Source organism: Podarcis muralis, chromosome 14 (genome assembly GCF_964188315.1).
Source record: "Podarcis muralis chromosome 14, rPodMur119.hap1.1, whole genome shotgun sequence".
Classification (NCBI taxonomy): Eukaryota; Metazoa; Chordata; class Lepidosauria; order Squamata; family Lacertidae; genus Podarcis; species Podarcis muralis.
The window spans coordinates 51718344-51740114 of record NC_135668.1 but is presented as its reverse complement, the minus strand read 5'-3'; the positions used below and the strand labels follow the sequence as shown (position 1 = coordinate 51740114).

The 21771-nt window shown below is 41.4% G+C and overlaps 1 protein-coding gene across 2 annotated transcripts in view; it reads left to right on the top strand.

Annotated features, from left to right (window-relative positions):
- The window catches only part of MAD1L1 (mitotic arrest deficient 1 like 1), a 447749-nt gene that overhangs the window by 131665 nt on the left and 294313 nt on the right, over positions 1 to 21771 (top strand). For both annotated transcript variants that reach the window (XM_028706084.2, XM_077918712.1), the window contains exon 12: positions 19029 to 19169. In XM_028706084.2, coding sequence (XP_028561917.2) covers positions 19029 to 19169 — 141 coding nt within the window. The remainder of the gene's footprint in view (positions 1 to 19028; positions 19170 to 21771) is intronic.

Genomic DNA, 21771 nt, shown 5'->3' with positions numbered 1-21771 from the left:
TAAGGAGATTGCTTTCCAAGTATAGATAGGAACAACTGTTGTCTGAAAATTCTCAGGTCCATCTGTGCAGGTTAAAAAAAATGCATTAAGACTTTTTAAACAGATGTGGGGGAAAGAGATGAGAGAAGAACCCTGGGATTTTGGTATGTGTGCTTTTTTCTGTAGTCACTACTAAATTCTTTGCTCAGGCAGCCTAAAAAGACTTAATACAATCAGAATAACCAGTCTGAGGCTGAATTCTTCCCTGATGTGGATGCATCAGGGATCCATTTAATCCCAAGTGTCTGAAATGTGCTAAAGGAGGTGACCTGGGTCTGCTGAGGAAGCAGCATTTTTAAAGGATTTTACAGACTCAGTACTAGTTAATTTTGGAGAGAGATCTGTGTGGCCTGAAGAGAGTTTAAAATGTATTGATGGAAGAGGATAGAAAATGTACAGGGATGGTTAAGATGAAATGTATAAAGACTGTACAAAGACTTTGCATGTTATACTTCATGGATCAGTATGATGTAGAGAGGAGTGGTTGGTGTGAACAGATGGGTTATTTGAAAATGGGTCAGATACACAACTTGGATAAGTCTCCCAGAAATTTTCAGGCTTCGCAATAGGACGGAGTCCCAGCAGATATATGGACATGCAAACACACACACTCACTCATTCATCCACTGGCTATGCCCCAAACAAAGGAACTGGTAATCTACAGGAATGCTAGGAGAAGGATTGTGTAAAGGGATCTAATTCCACTAAACTCCTGAATGGAGTTACTACTTTTCAAACTACTTGAATTGGGCTTTAGTAGGTTTTCTTCTTCTTGCCCCTCATCCCCAAGCCATCCCACACTTGTTCTACACAGCAGTTGTTCTTTATAATTACTCATGCTTCAGAGTGACATGAGGCCTTTTTCAACACCTCTGTTTTATGTACAGAAACAGGACATTGAGCATTTTAAGATTTGAACAGATCAGAAATTGTCTCAGACCTACTCAGACTGTTGGCCCATCTCACTCAGTGTTATCTGCACCAGGGGTGGGGAATCTTTTTCATCCCTTGTGAGGGATGCCAGCAGTGAGTGGACCCAAAGGCAAAAGTGGGCAAAGAAACAGATGTGAGTCTTACCAGTGGTACCTCGGGTTACATATGCTTTAGGTTACATACACTTCAGGTTATGGACTCCGCTAACCCAGAAATATTACCTCGGGTTAAGAACTTTGCTTCAGGATGAGAACAGAAATCGTGCAGCGGCGGCGCAGCAGCAGCAGTGGGAAGCCCCATTAGCTAAAGTGGTGCTTCAGGTTAAGAACAGTTTCAGGTTAAGAACGGACCTCCGGAACGAATTAAGTACTTAACCCGAGGTACCATTGTATAGTAGACTACAGATCACCTATGCAAAAGACAGTTTCCTAACTTCCCCAACCATACATCCTTCCAGCTGGCCAAGCAAGAGGGATGTCACAGTTTAAGGTTCAAAAGCATTGGAGGAGGGCAGAGAGCAGGGCCTAGGGAGGGGCATGGCCTATGAGAGAGGTCTGCAGAACTTCCCCACTCCTGGTCTACAATGATGGGCAATGGCTTCCTGTCACCGTCACAGCACTATGTGTAGATGCCTTGGTTTGAATCTGAGACCTTCTGCATGTATTCTGCCATTGAGCTATTGGGCTTATTTGTGTTCTCTCTCATTTATTCCAACCAAATATTAATATTTTCATAATGGGAGTTTTTTTCTTAATTCACTATTAGTTTTTGACAAAACCTGAGATTTCCACTTTGCCCCTTAAGCCACAGCAGGGGAGGAGGAACACCTTTGAGTCTGTGAATTACAGACCACCAGTTTTCTAACTGAGTCTATTGTGAGTTACTGAATGACTGTAGGGAATGTGTGGTGGGGTATATATAATTGAGCCGGGGCCAACTGTAGGCAATTCCATTTGTTTTTCTCCTTCCCCGTTGAGTAGTCTTAAGTAACAAAATTCTCTCTGTCTCATAAACTCTCCCTGCAAATTTTAATTTTTAATAAACTTTGCCCAAGTAGGATTTAAAGCTTATCTTAAAAGACATATTTAGAGTGCTGCCATGGTAAAGTGATTTGTGTGTGTGTGTGAGGGGGAAATACGTACAGCTGAAAATAGGCTATTTCTGCTTGCCTGCTCCAAACTCCGGCAAGAGTTTTCAAAACAGGATGACTTGTCAAGGCAGATGCTGTGCAAGCCCATAATTATTAATTAATAATCGGGACTTGTGGCTCTTGGACTGCCAGAGACGGATTTTGTTGCATCTGAGAGCTCTGTGGGGATGAATCAGTGAGGCAGCCAAACTGCATTGATGTGCGGCAATGGCGGGAGGGGGAAAGGGGAGGGAAGAGAGAGCAGATGCTGTTGAAACAGCAGAGATGAGTTGGAAAGGGTAATCTGGAAGCATGGTGTGGGCAGGTGTTCTATGGGTTGAAAGGAGGAGGGCCATGTTTGGTGGAAAAAGCGAAGCTTCTATAGCAGGCATTACAGAAGGGCAACATGTGAGTTAGGTGCAGGCATGATTCACAGTGAGTGGCTTCTCCACTTGAAAGTTCTAGGGGCCCTGTCTGGTGCTCCTGTAGGAAGCTCCAACCCAATTGTCTGCAGTTACCTTTGGTATCCACAAGTGAACAAAGCCCACACTTAAATGGTAACATCTCTCTTTTGGATTTGTATGTAAGCATATGTATCTGTCTGTAATGCTATCTTTGACCAAGTGCATGCACTCCTTATCTATGGTGCTCCAACTAGTAGGTGGTACCCCTTGATTATAGACTATAACTATTTCTAGTTATGTGGTCTTTGAGAACATAGAGACTGGACATCCATGTGTTAAAGTTTGACTGACCAGCCCCTACACCACTGCTGCCACATAGGCACAGACAGCTGGATAGTGTGTATGTGTCATGTCTCTGAATGGGATGCTAAGGGCCTTCTCCCTATCCAAATTTCACTCTGGATTTTGGAATTTCAAATTATTGGATCTTCAGTGCATTAGCAACCTACCATTCTTCTTCTATTCCGATTTCCTGGCTTTGTTCAGGCGGTACATTGGCGGTTTGTAAATGGTTACCAGTGCACATGAGGGCACGTGGACATTGATTAAATTACCTCACACGCACAAGAAATCTTGATGTGATAGCGCAATTGCATTAAGATCCTGTTTTTGTGTGCAGTTTTAATCAAGAGTGCATTGTTAATGTGTAAGTAGGGAATACACATGAACTGAATACTGCTCATGTTCTGATTCCAAAATTATTTTTAGTACTTCTCCAAATTAATACAGAAGGCAGGCAGAATGCGATGCAGAGTACAGCCAACCCATGGAACAATAATGAAGTGAAGTAGGGGACATCAGCACATTCCTAATTTGTGGCATGTTGGACATCTGACTCCCATCAGCCCCGGCCAACATGACCAATGGTCAGGGATCATGGAAGTTGGAATCCAACTTGAGGGCACCAGGTTAGAGAAGGTTGGTCCAGAGGCAAAAACAGCCTTGAGGCATGAGATGGCATGCACATACTGTACTGTACATTGCAATAGTGCTGTCAAATAGTTGTGTCACATCTTTGCCAAAATGTTGACCACCATTGTCCTAAATGAGGTACCAATTTATTAATGCAGTGCGAGGTACAATACATCAAACTGGAAGAGTGAAGAGGGAAAGAGTGAGTTATTGTGTTCTGTTCCTGGCCTGATTGAGGAGAGTCTAAAAATGTTACAACTGCTGAGGGTATAAACAGGACATTCCACAAATCTGCTGGTTATCAGCAGCTATGAGAGAGCCTGTAATGAATTCAAAATAATTAACCTTAAGTGCATGAATGGCAAAGGGAAAATTTAGTGTATCTGTTTAAAATATTGTTGAAATGATTCCGGCAATTTATTATCTAGCAGCTCACTCTGTGTTTTGTTCTGCCAGCAGTTAATCATGGACAGTAGAGCTCCCAAACACATTTGGGAGTGCTCAGAAGTTCTTGGTTAGTTCTGCGGAAGAGATGAGAAGACAGCCTGTTATTAGGACAGGTGGTCTAAAGTTCTAAGCCTGGGACAATCAACATGGTGTGTGTCTCTCCCCCCCCCCCCAATGTTGTTTGGCTATAATTTCTTTGAGCCCCAGCAAGCATGGCCAGTTGTCAAAGATGATGGGACTTGCAGTCCAGGAACATTAAGAGGGCACCATGTTGGCTACCTCTACTCCCAAGTTTTATTACACAATGGGTGAAGTGCATTTATATCTTCTCCTATGTTTCCCCCCTCATAGTCTACCTGGAACACTAGTTTGTCTAGGCATCTACCTTGAGTACTGATTAGGGAGGTGCATGTGAGAGACATCTAGTCTCATACACCTTCCAGGCACATGATTGTTCTTGAGGGGCATCTGTATTAAGAGGTTAGAACACTAGCTGCAATAAACATTCTTACAGACACACCTTTCTGCAATTCCTTCTTGAATTGTATCCAAGAGCCTTTTAACCTTTTTATATCGTGAACCACCCTGATATCTGGTGGTCTATAAATCAAATCAAATCAAATCAATAAATAAAAACATTGCTGTGAATCAGGCAACCCCCCTGCAATTAAAAATTCCCCCCTTCCCTCCATTGAAAGCCTCAAATACAGTTCTCTTCCTTTCCAAGTAATTTTAATTCATTGGGTTTTTTTAAAAAATGTATCTTTAAACTATATGTTTTATTGGAAGCTATAACTATTGCCTTTTCTATTTGTCTTTTGTTCTTATTCATCAGGGAACACTGTAAAGGAAAATCCAGTAGTAGTTCTTCGCAGAGTGATTTAAAGTGTTTTCTGCTTTCCCCCATTCCATCTCTCCCTTCCCCAGTAAATTGCAATAGCTTGAATGAGAGACTATGGTATGGTATAGTTTAAGAAGCGGGGAAAGATATATTAAAAGATTAGTCATAATATGGCTGACTGATACAGTCCACATAACTGGGAGTTGCACAATCCCAGGGAGAGGCAAGTGACATGCACTTCTCTGGTAAGAAGTGATCCTCCTGAGACAGGAAAGGCTGCATGTTTAGAAGGGATTTTTAAGCAGATGGGAACTTACTGCAAAGTGAAGTTATGTGTTGGGGGGGAAAGGGTGTAATGGCCACACAGCCTCTTATAGCCTTGAAAGTAGGTCCACAATAGCTAGTTACCATCATTGTAAAGAAATTATACAGTGGTACCTTGGGTTAAGAACTTAATTCGTTCTGGAGGTCCGTTCTTAACCTGAAGCACCACTTTAGCTAATGGGGGCTCCTGCTGTTGCTGCGCCGCCGCTGCGCGATTTCTGTTCTCACCCTGAAGCAAAGTTCTTAACTCGAGTTACTATTTCTGGGTTAGCGGAGTATGTAACCTGAAGCGTCTGTAACCTGAGGTACCACTGTATTTGCTTTTTTGATAGAGAGGATAAACAGGATAAATTGAGATGAACCGAGATGTGGTTCTTCACTTGGTTCTCCGTAGCATTTCCTGGCTGGCTCACTTGCCACCCAACAAACTAGGATGATCGTTTTTGTGTGGCCTAGGAACTTAATGATGCCAGTAGATGAAGTAATTGAGATTTTGTTTAGTATCATGTATTTAGATACATCTGCCTTTAATCTATGATGCCCTTTACATTGCCTATCATATGGGAGCTTCTAAGACTCAAGAAAAAAAATGGAAATAAGCAAACTCCTGTTCTCCTTGATCAGAGCTTTTCAAACTGTGTGTCATGATACGTTAGTGTGTCGGCTGCAATGTGTTAGGTATGTTGCACGAACAGTCTCTGTGCTCCTCCTGGGGCTGAAACCTCCAGTGTGCTAGTAAAACTAAATTACTGTGTCATGAAATGATGCATGTCTGAAAAGTGTGTCACCAACTTGAAAAGTTTGGAAAGCTCTATCCTAGATAATGTTATTGACATCCCTCTGGTCAACAGAGAAACCTGTAAGAAGGTTTGTGATATAAACTGAGTTAATTTTTCCTGTTAATGACTTTCAATCTCTTATAATTTTTGCCCGTACTAAACACTGCACACTATGGAACAAACACCATTATCTTATGTTTAAAGATTGAATCTAAATCTTTTAAATTCTCTGGAATGTGTGTTAATGTGAGAATTTATAAGGGTGGGAATTTTGTCCAAAATATCTGAAGGGTACCAGTTTGTTGAAGGGTGTCTGGTGAGTGAAAGAGTAGACCATCACTAACATCAGCATTAGGTCTTTCTGGGACTCAGTCCTCTGAGCATGCTTCATGATGCCATTTCATGTTGCATGAAGAGTGAGTCCTGATTTCTATACAATAGTTTTCCTCCTGCAGACGGTGAACTTCTAGCTTAAGAAACTTCTCACCAGTCCTCTAGTGAATGGGGTGGTTGATTCCTAGGACTGATGTATTCAGCAGGTAGATGAACAGTTTGGTGGTTTGGGAAGAGCACTGAGATAAGGGTGAATGGGAACATTTATTGCAAAAACAATTGCTTCTCCATTTGAAGTTTGCCTTGAGTTCTAAAGTGATTGTGAGGTTCAGAATAGCTTTGGGTAGAAAATTCCCCATGTGAGGATCCTTGTATCTCCACCCCCCCCCCCCGCCCATGCACAAACCCATGTCAATCTGCCAGAGTCTTGCAGTAGCAATCCTCTCTGGTACCATGGCTTGCTTCCCATCTTTCTCTTTCTCAGGGCTTTAAGCCGCCAGGGCGTGTGCATTTCAGTGTTAATTTGTCCCAGTTCGCAGCAACAGCATCATTAGTGGAATAATGTGGCTGCTGTAATTACTGTGGGATTTGTATGCAGCAGCGCACTATTTCATTGTGGCAACCCTTACTCTTTAATCTGCATGGGCCATCTGGTTTATTTCTTAACTAAAAGTTGTGTGCTTCATTGCTGTTGCGGTAAGAACGGTTACTCAAGCGGAAAAGAGCACCACCACCCGTTTGATAGGCCTTTCTCATTTTCTCAGTAAGACTGCTTCTGGTTTATACTGTGCAGCTGAGTTGTGCCTATGTCTGGCCATTGCTTCTGTTTCTGTGACATTTTGAAAGTGTGTGATTGAGTTTCAGCATCTTTGGCAGTGGTTTATAGATACTTGACAAAGTGCTTCTAGATGTTAGGGAAAAGTACAAGTGAACTCTGTCATTTTACCTTAAGCTCCTACCTCATCATAGAGCCATTAAAGTGGTGTACTGTACTATGGAACATCAAAATGAAGTTAAGAATTAATTTAAATAATATACACTATTGTATTAAGCCCAAGAACCACAAGTTACATGGCTAGTTGTAGTACTTGTAATTTTCTTTTTACTTTAAAACTTTAATAATTTTTGTGGGGGCATATAAATAAAACTGAAAATACAAAAACAAAATGAGAACACATAATATAAACTTGGAATGCAAAATACGTGTAGATGATTATAAGAAACCACAATACTACAAAATAATTGCATCATATAACAAAACATAATCCTTAAATGAAGATATAGCAACACCAGTGCAGTTTATGCCTGTCCTATAATAGTACTGGTAAATATTATTGAACTGAATCCAGACACTCGTTTCAAAAATGCCTCCTTATAATTCCTACCTTTATTCTATAAATCTGGTCTGAAATCTTGGCCATAGCACCCAAGTACCATGGAGGGTTAAGCTGCTCAACTCTATATCATTTCATGGGGGCTTGTGTGGGATACACCTGGTTCCCCTGGGTTTTAAAATATGCAGATTTTACCTCCAGTAGCACCCCTCCCCCCCAAAATCACTGCCATCTTGCATTTGTGCTGTCCATGTGCTACATGACTAATAAATGCACCTGGCAGATCCTGCGAGCCTCCTTGTCGATCCTGCTGAATCTGAGAAAAGGAGGATCAATAGCACTCTAAATGTAGCTGTCAGAGCCAGGAATGTCTGGCCAGTGATGGGCCCGTTTGCTTGGAGCAGCTGGTTATGTGTAATTCTGAAATGGCAGGGCAGTAGCCAGAAAAGATGAGAGGATTACTCTGGAGTAACAGCCTTGAACAGATAAATGTGACCCTTCATGCATCGTATTGTACTGCATTAGAGAAGTGCAAGGGGAATGGAGCCAGCATGTTCTCGTCTGATAGCATGGGAGTAATGTCTGTTCTGTATAGCGTATTCATGAGGAGTGGAGTGCTGGTCTCTCAGCTGGATGCTTCTGTTGAATAATCACAGCTGTCTAGTTCGCTTGATACATAGTATTTCTCTGTATTACTTGTTTGGAAAATAAACTTTGAAAGTCTTGATAGTTGATTTTAGAATCTGTTTGTTTATCCACATGTGGCTCTGAAGCAGATGTTTTGCCACAGGCAAGCTCTTTGTTTCCTCATGGCTTTGCATGAGTTCCAGTTGCATCTTGGGTCCTGAAATGCGCATCCACAGATCACAGCTCTCTCCCCCCTGAAAAAAGCTGCAGAGCCTGAACTGCTTTTAAAAAATACATTTCTTCCCAGCAGCCCTCAGTCTTTTCTTTGCAGTAGGGCAGGAAGTCTCCTTTTCATTGGTAATGACCCATATTCGCCGATTGCTAATTTATTCATATCTTTTGTTTTCTATTACATTTTGCAAAGTGTTCCTGTAGTATATTGAGTAGGAACTGTTGAACACCAAGCTGTTGAGCTTGGACTCCAGACACATTAGGGACTATTGTCATGCAATCTCTGTGTTTGTTTGATAGCAAACCCTATTTCAAGCCATACATACATTTCTGTGGCAGGTGGGAGAAAAAATGATGATCTGGATGGTTTAGGAGCCCACACTTGTTATGTTGGAAATTTGCAAAAACTAAACCTGTGACTGTAAGAGAATTTGCAGCTACTATATTTTTAATGCCTCAAACAATGATAGCAACGATGTTGTGAACACATCAAATAATCTCCTTAGGGGAGGGGGGGGGAAGTAAAGGGATTTGTTCTTTTGGCATGCATAGGCAGTGCTGAATCCTATTTAAATAGTTTAAAATGCCTGAGGAGTGTATCTGATTGTGGATAAAATGTGAAGACCTTCGCTATGAAGTTCACTAGGTGAACTTGAATCTAGTCACTGTTTCTCAGCCCAACCTACCTCACAGGGGTAGTTGTGAGGATAAAGTGAGGAGAGGGAGAACCATGCTTATCACCTCAAGCTCATTGGAAGAAGGTGGGGTATAAATGTAAAATAAAGATCTCGTTCATGCATTATGTTCCTGAGTTAAATTCTTCCCTGAAATTAATGACTGCGTGTTTTAAAATATGTTTCACAATGTTTTAACCTGCCAAGAACCTTAGCTGCGGGGGAAGTCCATTTTGAAATAGACACAAAGGTTGAGCAGCAGAATATAGATCATGTAAGTGTGATTATTGGAGTAGACTTACATTTGTTCTAATTTTCTTTCTACTCCATTTTCTCTGAGCCGATATTTTTTGTTATTTTAGCATTAAATGAGTTAATATTGACTCTGCAGGCTTTATGAACAATTTGGGGTGAGTGCTGAGGGAATCCTATTATGGAGGTCTTTGTGAGACCAAGCATCAATAATTGGCTAATTTTGAAATGCCAGTGCCTCTTGGAAATTAAGCTGTATTGGAAAATGATTGTGCTAAACAACTGAGTAACACTTACTCATTTTTTTTTCTTGTTCTGCTTCCAGGTGGAAGCTTTCAGAGTAGGGATTCAGTGCACTGATTGAGAATCTGCAGCCCACTCAGATTTTGATGATCTCCAAACCGATCCCCATTTAACCCAAATTATAGATCAGGGAAGCACATTTCATTGCTTGTACTTTTTCTCTCCCACTTTCAGTTTAGGACAAAAGCCGAGAGTGTGTAGTCAGAAGGTTAATTTCTTGTTCATATTAAATGAGATGCTGTATTTCTGCCATCTTGTAGAATTCTCCCTTTCTGCCTGTACTGTCTGCCTAAAGTGGTCCAATATAGCAATCTCACTGATAAGAACTACGCAGATGGGTTTCATTTTCGTGTGATCTTAACACATCTGATTGATAAACATATCTAGCTAGCAAATCAGGATCTGGAGTTGCCCATGGTGGGTGTTGGAATACTGGATCAGCAAAAGAGATCTCTGAACACACCCAGTATTCAGATAATTTCTAGGCCAGCATCATCATCATTTTTTACACATTTTTATGACCTGAAGAGGGAAAGAACATCTGATTGTTCTGAGTGCTGCAGACATTCCTGTGGGGAAGGTTCGGTCTGTTAATTTTGTGTACATTCCGTGTTCTGTAATGCACTCAGTAATGTTATCACATGGAGGTGGGCATTCTGCCAGCCTTTTTCCTCAGTTCAGCGTGTCTGGCTTCTGCTTGCACCTCACATATGGGATGGTAGGCAGGGAGAGATGCGGTTTTTTTTCCTGTTTGTTCTCTTCTATAGACAACCCCCCACCCAAATGTTAAGTTGCTGTTCTACACTGTTTTTCACCTCCCTTTTTTCTTGCGACATAGTTTAACATTTCATGAGGCAGATGGCCTATGAGGCTCATTTCTTGCGTGGATCTCTGGGGCCATTATTGTGGTTCAAGGAGTTCTTATTCAGCTAGCCAGTCTGGAGGGTGGGATAACCCTTCCCCCTGGAAGAGGACAGAAGACTCTGAATTCTGCATTTTTCAGCTCAAAGTAGAAACTACCCCAGTGAGAGGAATGCTACCCGCCCCGCCCCCCAAGAAAACTGGGTACAGAAATCCTCTTTTTGTTCTTAGATTGCTGACTCACCTAACTGTGTTATCTTGGCAAAGACTATACAAGTTGACTTTATCAAATAATTGAATATTAGGTGCAACCAGTAGTACAAAGTTATGCCCTGGGAGTATGTTAGTGCTTGAACAAGATACATTTCTATTGTGTCAATTTACGTTGAGGTCTCCATTTACAAAATTGTTCTATGAATCATCATTCTCCACATTGACCATGGGTGAATGCATACATACACAATTTACATGAATTATTCCTGGTTTTTATTCGATTTTATTTATTTTATTTTATTTTAGCTGGGCACATATCCAAAACTTTACCAGAATGAGTGGTAGTAATTAAAGTGGCATTCAACAGCAGCTGTTATGTATGAATTTGTCTCAGCTAATGTAGGTCCCATAGCTCTGCTATTAATTTATTTATTTCATAAAATGTATACACTGCTTGATTGTAAACAAACAAACAAAAACAAAAAAGAACAACTCCAAAAACCTCAAAGCAGTTTACAAAAGATAAAACAGGAAAATCAAGGGGGGGAAATACAACCCTACTTTTAAACATACAAAAGTTAAAGTACTTGAATAGATTAAAATTACCTCAACTTTCTAATCATCTGTGTAAGCTTGTCTAATCAGAAATGTTTTTAGCAGGCACTGAAATGAGTGCACTGAAGGTGCCTGCTAAAATTTAGTTGAACGCACAATACAAGAAAACAGTGGGTATGAGTGCTTATAATTTTACATTATGTTTTTAATTAAAACCAGGCCTGGTTGCTTTGTTTTTATACTTTTTCATTGTAATGCCCTGAAGGATTTTAAAATGGTACATGTTCATGCAAATATTTTCTCCTTTCTTCTTCGCCTAAAATTATTTTTCCACTTATTTTAACAAAGCTTCACTTTCAGGCTGGTTACAGTGGTGGCTGGCAGGAAGTGCATTGGCACTGTTGTTGGGCAAGCTTGACCATAGTACTAAAGGGGTCATGTGGCTGACTTTCCTATGGCTTTCCTTGGTGCAGGAATAATGCGTTTCTCAAAACACATGCAAATTGGTTAGAATTAGTGATGCTCCTGGAAGGCGGTCATTATGCTTGGGATGGCTCCTCTCACTGGCTGTGCAGGCAGTCATTGATTAGATGAGCTCATCTGTGGGGGTGTCAAGATACTTGTGTCACTGGAGCATTGGAGCACTTTCACCAGATAGCCATTCACATGTCTAAATAGAACTTACATATGGCTAGGCAACAGTCAGCGCTGGATGGGATGGATATTGCTCTTCACTGACATTCTGAAGCCTTTGCTCATGCAAAAACCCAGAGATTGTACAACCGTGACCCTGCTTGGAAAGTAGCCAGTGGCTCAAGTCTTCTGTGTGAAGAGCAGGGGAACTCAGCCTGGAGCCAAATGTACCTCCCCAGCCTTCTCTGTCTGCCCCTTAGGAATCTCCTCTGCCACACTTCCTTTCCCCATACTCCATCCCTCACCATCACTACTTTTCCTGAGTGGTTTTGCCTGGCTGGAATAAGGTAGTGCTTCTTGGTTGCCTTATTGGAGAGGGGTGTGCATGTATGGATATAAACTAGCCTGTTGCACAAAGGTACAATTTACATTTGTTGTCTTATCCAGTGTTGCCTCTGGCTCCACCCATCACTGTCATGGCCCCCAGAAAGTTGTCTAGATGGGAATGTGGCCCTCAGACCAAAGGTGCCCCACTCTTTTTTCTTTTAAAGTTTTGTTGGAGTTTTTAAAGTCCGCTTCTGTTCCTGTTCCTTGTGTGGATAATAGCACCTCTTTCTTGATCTTCTTCCACAGCAGGTTAGATAGCAATACCTGGCCAACTGAAGATGTTTCATAGACTTCAGACTTTTGTGATCTGCTTTGTTTTTTATTAGAACTATGAGAACCACCAACCAGGGTCAGGTGTAAAAGATGAGCACTTTGAATTAAGGCATTCTGAGCTCAGGAGTTTGTTTTGAGTACCAAAACAGAACTGAGCACATAGTCCTTCGACGCACAAATCCAGTCCTGATTTCTCCCCCACCCTCTGCCTCTTCATTTCAGTGGTGGAGGCGATGAGCCATTTTGCTGTTGCCTCTGTTAAAAATAAGGAGTGGGAAATCTTTGCTGATCTACTCTTAAGTCACCAAGAGTTCCTGTTCTATCTATCCCACATTCCTACTATGGAAGGGTAGGGAGAGAGAGACTACAGAACTTTGATTTATTGTGGACTCTGGAAGAAGAATGGAGCTTAATGGCAGCATTTATAAAACAAATTCCCCTTAGCCAGGCAAGCTTTTTTAAGATGGATATGTTAAATTATGGGGAGGGTGTGTGTTTTAAAATAAATTGGCCTATTTTGCTCGAAGGCATATGATTTCCCCCCCTGACCATTATGTTCTCTCTCTTTCTCTTAAACTGGGTACATTGAATGTAAATAACTCATCTGTCACCACTTCCTGTTGAAAAGCTATTATGCTTTAAGGGTTGTTGTAGCAGAGATCAGGTCCTACTTCAGAGGATGCAGAGGTGGGCTCACATCCCAAGTGGCTAAGAGTGATCATTCTGAGATGTCTGTGCCACTTGGTTTAGATAGACTACCTGACCTGGGGGGGGGGGGATAAGGAAGGGGGGAGTTTGATAGAAAGAGTCTATTTTTAAATTAAAGCCCCAGTGTAAACAGAATTAGCTTATGCCAAAGAGGAACTTGATATGTGCGGGGGAAGAAACAAATGGGGTAGACAGGTCTGAATGACTAATAAAGGTAGGAGTTAATGGAACAAAACATAGTACATTAACTTTATTTCTCACATCAGTGTGGGTAACATTAAAATAAAAAAAGTCTTCCCTGAAAAGCAGACATACAGCTGAAGCCAGAGAACTATAGGAAGGAATTTTTTTGAAGCAACAGAATCTTGTAGCATGTAGGATGTGTCACATTTCATGTTGCTGCATTCCATTGCAAGGCCCTATATTATATAACAAAGTTTCCGTCACTTTGGGGAAAGACATTCCACAGACAAGGAGAGCACCCTGCTTCCTTTTGCTGTCTGACATCCTGGGGATGTAACAGCTTTAACATCCCCTTGATACAAGACTCCTAACTGAAGAGTTTGGTGGTTTCCCATCGTTTTTTGGTTGGAGAACCCCTGTAGCATGTTATGATATCCTGCAGAACTCCTCTTATTCCTTGCTCCCAAAGTAAAACAAATCAAGTAAATTGGTGGTAAGTAACCTAAATAAAATATACATTGCTTGTTTTGTTGTAACACTCACAAAGGCTGGTTTGAACATTCAGCATTGAAGGGTTGAGGGCCACAAGAGGCATTATGGGACTAGACATGACCATGTACTACTCATGGAGTGGAGGTTGTTTATCAGTGGGATAGGGGGAAATGGGGTTATTGTTATAAAACTCCACAGAATCCCTAAGCGATATCTGTGGAACTATGGTTGAAAAATTCTGTTGACATTCCCCTCTCTGTTTTTAGCAGGCTTCTCATCTTTGGACCACAACTCTTCTCCTGCTGTCTCCTGTGACTGGTGGCCACTTAGGGACTTTATGAGCTAGTTGGGAGGAATATATGAATGTATTTATTTAAGCATTTTTGTTCCACCTTTCATGTGGCACCCCCAGGTGGTACCCCAAGGTATAAACATATTAAGCAAATATAATACAGTAAAAATCATTAAAAATCCACACAACAATCAAACATATCAGTTATCTTGGGCAAAATAAAACATGATACCATATACTGGAATAAAACATCAGCAAAAGTTGGGAAGCAGAGGGATGTCTTCATGAGGCACCAACATTGCAGTAGAGTTGGCATCTGCCTTACTGAAGGGGGAAATTGTTCTATAGGGTGGGTGCCACCACAGAGAAGGCCTTCCTCTTGCTACTGCCAAGTACACCTCTCTGAAGTCTGGGACAACCAAGAGGGCCACCTTAACTAATCATAATGAATACGTCCCATTTTATTTAGGACAGTCACTCAAGAGTACCAGGATGTGCTGCAGATATTATTTTTTAAAGCAGTTTTACCATCTAGTCTCTTGTTGAAAATCTCTCATTTGGGCTAATTGGACTTGGTAATCTGAAACGGGGAGGTGGGGGAGAAAATTATTTTCTTGATTTCCTACTAATGAAACCATCTATTAATATTCTCTTTAAATCATTGTTAATTAAGCAAAATGCAAGTTTAATGCTAGGAACAGGACTGCTTCACACTGTGAAACAGGCACTGGGTGGGAAATAGTTTTACAGTTGTTCTTTCCAAAGTGGTGCTTTAGGCTTCTGCGTCTGCTGAAGTCAGAGAGCAAGTGAGCTGTGTGTTTGTTTTTGGATTAATAGTTGAAGTTCACTCATGTGGAAATAAAGCAGATTTAACTGTGACTAGAATTTGTCATTAAAAAGTCATTATGGAAGCCGACCAGTATAGTTCCTTCTCTTTTACCGTTAATGACAAAACAATCTCTCTCTTAACAAAAAAAAAGGAAAAGAGGAAAACACTATATTTTCACTTGGAAAATGGTGCAGAAGACATAATATAATTGAACTGTGGTGAAGTGAGTCAGTTTGGGAGATTTATTGATCAATAATGTAGACAATTACAGCTTGTTTATAAAAGGAAAAGCCCCTCCTTGGCCCTGGAAACAACACTGAGACTTTAATAATGATAACTCTGGCATCTAGCTTCAACCGATAAAAGTCAATTGGAAGATATAGGATTTCAATAAAATTATGACACTAGATAAACCTGCCCCAGGAACAAATTTTCCCCGGGTATCTGACTTTAGTTAGATTTGTAACTTCAATTTTGTTTTCATTGATTGTGTGTGTGTGTGCCCGTGTGCGTGTGTGTTAGTGTTACAACTAATTAGAAAGTCACTGTCAAATAGCACACGTCTTTGAAGTATTTAAATGCAGATCCAAGAATAGGGGCGAGATTCAGTTAAAAGACTAGGTGACTGTGTTTGATAGGTATAAAATTATGAAACAAACAAACAAAAATGCATGGCACTTTGTTATGGGCTGGGGTGGGGAGTGTTAGGTATGTCACTTGGAGAAATATTTTTTAAAAATGGATTTGGGAGCAATAGTTGATTTTTATAACTTACTGCTTCTCCTTTTGATAGAAAACACATGTAGGTGACTTGTGGAAGGGTTGTAGGTAAGGTGTAGAGCATCTGAATTTCACGCAGGTGGTCCCAAGCCAATCCCTGGCACCTGTGCTTGAAAACCTGCAATGCTGCTTCTAGTCAGTGTAGACAATTCTAAGCTAGATGCTGGCTTTTTGAAGAGTGCAAGGAGATGAGAGAAGGAGAACCTTCTTCTTCCAACCTCACCCAAACTGGAAGGGTCAAAGGGCTCCACATGCATGCTGCCAGCAAACTTTTGCAGGAGAGAAGAGCATCCAGCCAGGGCTAGGAGGCTGAAGGGAAATAAGTGCCAACTTAATCCAAGCTTGACACTCGTATTCACCACATTCTGTTGGCTCTACATTGTTATGGAGGATGGTGTGGTCTGTGCTGTTCTACCTGCTGCATCAAGGGCCTGATGAATGGGGTGCTGTGCTGAAAGAGGTGCTGTCATGAAAAGGATGCTTGGAAAGGTGGCTAACCTGGTGCTTTGAGCCCTGCCGGCCCAAAGTGTGTGTGTGTTTTTAAAATATTTTATTTGTTTATTTAGAATAATTTAGAAACTTCTTATTCAAATAAGCCATAAGCAGTGTACATGAAACTAAAACAATTATAAATATAGAAATAAGATTAGCATTAAAAAATAAAAAAAACCAGGATTATATACTGTATTTATCTGTCTATAAGACGCCCCCATGTATAAGACTCCTCCTGTTTTTGGGACTCCGATTTAAGGAAATGGGAGGAGATGGCCCCCATGTATAAGACACCTCCAAATATTGGACATTATTTTTAAGGGGGAAAACCTAGTCTTATACACGGAAAAATACGGTAATTTTTGTAGATGCCTTGATAAGCTTACTGAAACAGAAAAGCTTTAACAGGCATCTGGAACAGCATAATGAGGGTCCCTGTCGAATATCAGTAGGCAAGGCACAGGTGTTGCCACACTGGAAGATTGACTTCTCACAGATGGTACTTGCAAGAGTTCAAGTTCTACAGACTGAAGCAATTTTCTTAAGGTTACCTGGTCCCAAATTGATAAGGGCTTTATATGCAAATAATAAGTAGCCAGCGGTAGGACTGAGGAGTTGCACCACAGCTTTCTGTGTAGCTTTTGGGCCAACTGCAGGGGAAGCCCCATGTGGAATGTATTGCAGTAATACAATCTTGAAGTTATGAACACCTGGACTTACGTAAGACCAAAGGCTTGTCTAGTCCAGCATCTTTCCTCACAGTGACCAAGCGAATCGGAAACCCGCAAGCAGGGCATAAGCACACCAACACCCTTTCTGATGCCTTTTGCTGTGCTTTTATTTTAGAGTGTCACCTTCTGGTTAATTGCAGCAATCCATGACCCTTATAGGAACCCCCCCCCCTTTTTAAAACCAGAACCCCAATTTTCATCTGGTTGCTAAGAGACATCTAGAGAAGCAGGTTTTGGACTGCTAGTTTGAGAGAGCAGCACTAGCTAGTGTAGAGTTGTACCTCAATAACACTTGAACATTTGTATCAAATCTGAAGTTAGCCAAGATACATTGCACCATTAATGAATACTAGCCCTTTTATTTGTTTGATAGCTTATAATAAAGCCTTGTCAATTCCTCCAAGTGTCTGTAAAGGGGCTATCAAGTATTTGATTTCAGAAAACAATATATTTTGAATATATCCCTGAAGCCTACAGGCTTGAGATCTTATGGTATAATCAGGAGTTGGTAGGTGCCCACACTAAGCAGGCCATGTTGAACTGCCTTTCCTATGCATAACTTCCTTTTTGCCAACACTTTGAAGCAAAAGGAGTCGTTGGTGATGCCATTTCCTCTAGTCCACTCTGAAAGCCGTCTCCTTTCCTGTCCTCCTTCATTAACTCAGTTTCTCTAGCCCGAAGCTGTCCTTTGGTTCCACTGAGGAGCCATCTCCAGCATTTCCAGATTGACCTTTCCATACCAAGAGTGTTTTGAACACATCAGCAACATTTCTAGCAGGTATTCCCACCTTTCTTTTCACACCGCCTCGAGTTTATATGCTCTTCCTCAGCCTTTCTCAGACACCAGGTTATTAAGCACCTGACATTTTGACAGCCAAGTTGGAGGCGCCCCAGAATCCATATGCTTAAAAGTGTGTGCAGGGTTATATGCTGGCCTCACAAGTACTATTTCTGAAGTGCAACTCTTTCTTTTTTGGGGGGTGGGGGACAGCAGCTTCTTTTGAGATCCTGTCTTGTATAGACAAAATACGTCAACAAGTTCTCCTGTGAAGCTTCACCCCCTGAGAGAAGGTTTATGGGCAGCATTTTCCAGTGCTGCTCAGTTAGCAAGCATTGACATATTTATGCCAACAATCTATAGGACTATAGTGAGAGGAGAGAGTTTAGATAATAAAAATCTTTCCTGGAATTTAGTAGTGTATCCATTTATTTTACTGCAGCCAGTGAGCGGTGGAGGTCAATCACAACTTCCTGCCATGTGCACAAGGAGTTGTGAGGATACCCTGTTAATGAGTGTTAATTTGAGTGTGGGTACAACCAGTGAATCAGCTAAATCTGTAAGGTGAAAGCACTCCAAACAAATTATTAAATAAGCTCTGAGTCTGCAAAAATCTCTCTTGTTGTGCGTGTGTACTATCAAATTGTGAGTGGGATGACTTAGTACTCACAGTTAGTCTGTATCGTCAGATACAGCCTCACCGGATGCTGTGCAGGAGTTCATTTTAGCTTTTGTTTTCAGAGTAGCATGTTGCTGCTTTTCTGGGCAGTCATAGTCACATAGGCCAAATAGTTTTCAAGAAGCTATTTCTGTTTGAGCTCTGAGCCTTTTTCTACTGTCACTATGTATTTGTAGCATGGAAGAGGTTGTCCGCATATCCCTCTGCAATCTCCTTGCTTCTCTAGCTAAACAGTTTATTTAATGCAAATGTGTTCCCCTATTTCAATATATTTGTTTAATTATAATTGTTAATACTGGTGAGAATGGAATGCAACAGAACTGAACAGTGGGGAAATGGCCTAGTCTCCAAGGAGGAACGGGAATAAATTATACCAGCTTCAACGCAGCCTGAATTTATTAATTAAATTTGTATATTGTCCTTCATCCGAAGATCACAGGGTGGTTTACAACATAAAAATAATGAATGGAAGTCATAAAAAGCTAATTGTGTTTGCTTTCCTTTTTGTCCATTTCAACAGGCACGTGATGGAATGAGAGGAATTCTGGATTCCTATGACAGTGAGTTGAACCCATCAGAACACACTCCTCAGCTGAACTTCCGTGTGCGGGAGGCAGAGGACATGGTACAAAAAATGCAAGCGCACTGTGGTGAAATGGAGGTAATGTAGAGTCACCATATTCAGTTGCTCTTTCTGCATCAGTTCTCTATCTCTAAAGGGGAAGAATAGTGACCTACCTCACAGGGTGGTTGTGTCCTTCAATCGCTGACAGCAATAAGTCTCCAGCATGTGGATAGTGAGCATGCCAATGAATACCAGTTGCCGGAAACTAAATGTAAAGGAGGGCTGTTGCTTTCACGCTCTTCAGCTAGAGGCACTGTCCTGGCTGCTGCCTCAAAACACACAAGCAGAGTTTCTTACATACAGTGGTACCTCTGGATGCGAATGGGATCCATTCCGGAGCCCCGTTCGCATCCAGAAGCGAACGCAACCCGTGTCCGTGCATGTGACATCATTTTGACCGTCTGCGCATGCGCAAGCGGCGAAACCCGGAAGTAACACACTCCATTACTTCCGCGTCGCTGCAGCGCGCAACCCGAAAATACTTATCCCGAAGCTACTTCAACCCGAGGTATGACTGTATAAGGCAGAAAGAGATCCTTATTCAATCAGTTGAAGAAGTGTGCATGCACACGAAAGCTCATACCAATAACAAATTTAGTTGGTTTCTAAGGTGCTACTGGAAGGAATTTTTTTATTTTGTTTCTTATTCAATTAATGGGATAGACTCAGCAGCACACATAAGGCTCAAGATGGCGCAAGATGTTAATAACTGGATGGAAGCGACAAAGATATCCCAACAAGTTTCCATGCCCAGCCCACCAAGCTTTTAAAGACTATGTGTGGTGCACTCCCTTGCAACATTTACTCGCCCTGCAAGGGATATCAGGATTGCAGATGTGCTGTCTTTCAGGGTGGGTGGGTCTGCTCCCTTGCATGAAGGTGGTGCCTGTTTCTAGGTGACAAGATCGCACCCTCGTATTTTGGATCCTATCCTGTCCAGTTCTATTTCCCCACTCAGCTGCTCAAAATGCCCCCCGCCCCAAACTCTCCGCAGGGGCTCTCTGCTCTGCTGGAAAGTTGGGGAGGAGAAATGGCGTCTTCGTAAGGAGAGAGGGGATCCCGGCCTCCTCCATTTCAGGTTCCCATCATTCAGTGTACCCTCTTTCCTCCTCCTCCTCCTCCTCCTCCTCCTCCTCCTATGTCAGAGATTATCAACTCAAGCTGTATCCCAACAATGTGGTGAGGCACTTGACAGGCATCTGCTTGACCACTATGGGAAGCAGAGGTCTTTGGTTTGATCCAGGTGGGTTCGTTTGTTCTGAACATTTAAAATAATAATTGGGAAAAAATGTTAAAACATTTAAAGCTGGTATGCATAAGCTATATAGTATAAATTTGCCAAAAACAGATCACTATATTTTGGAGAGGGATTGGAGAAAGGTAGATATATTTATCAGTGTGCTGTACTTGTTCTGTAGTTATGAGTCTATACAATGATTTACTTTGAATAGACGCAAATTAGCAAAGGTTTTACTCAGTCTTCTGGGGGCTGGGAGATGAATCAGTGCAGTTTCAGTTTCTGCTTTGAAGATTGCCTTTTAAAGCAACTTATCATAGATTTCGCCTGCAGTGCATACTTTATTTAGTTTTTCATAGTTATCCAACTGTTACTTATTGGGGTGGCTTTAATACCTCTATTCATTCAATCTTGGCAAGGTGAATTGAATGTTCGGCTTCCAGGTTCCATTGTTAGCCTTCCACATTTCACACCTTTTTGCTTAAGGGAAAATCTCCTTTTCTGTCTTCTTTGTTTTGGCACTGGTCTGTTCAGTCTTTTCTGAAGGAAGCATGTGGAGAAAAATATTTTTTTTTAAATAAGAAATGCTTTAAAAAATTCAATTGAATCTAGCAGCTGCTCTCTGTTAGGCAGAACAATACCAGATGATAATGAGCTGCTGGTTGCTGATACAATATGGTGATGATGGTGGGGGAACTGTGTGGGAGCAGTAGGGAGTCTGGGCATTTGTTCCCAACATCCAGTATCCAGCAAACGGAAAACTCAAATTTACCTATAGGGTGTGCTGTAACACAGACAACAGAAATATCAAACGGATGATTTCCCAAATGTCATATTTACTCTTTTGCCATAGTCCAGCTACCCTCTTACCTAACTTTGACTCATTCTAAGCCAATTGATTTCCCTTCAAGCCTTTTTTGAGCAAATGTTTCATTGAACACAATTGCTGCCTTTCACACTTCTCTGTCTTCCTTTCTGTCACTTTCCCCAAATTTATGTTCAAATAAATGACGATTTCATTTGCTCCCTGATTTATTTTTCTACCTTTGTATAAAAAATCTTGTTCTCTGCATAATGTGATGCCATGAGCTCCCTTGAGGAAGTAGGTGGAACCATATTCATTTAAGTTGGTGTGGGAACATGTCGCGCTCCATATGTTGTTGGACTGCAACTCCCATTGTCCCTGACTAATGGCCACATTGGCTGTGGCTGATAGTTGGAGTTCAATAACATATGGAGGGGCGCAGGCTCCCCATTCCAAATTTAAGTAATTTAGATATTTTCAAATATAAAAGCTAACAGACACACCAGCTTCCCAATAGATGTTATTCTCCTGATGGAGATTTCATGATGCTTCACCTTTGTGCAAATAGAGCCCTGGAACTAATGATTTCATGAACA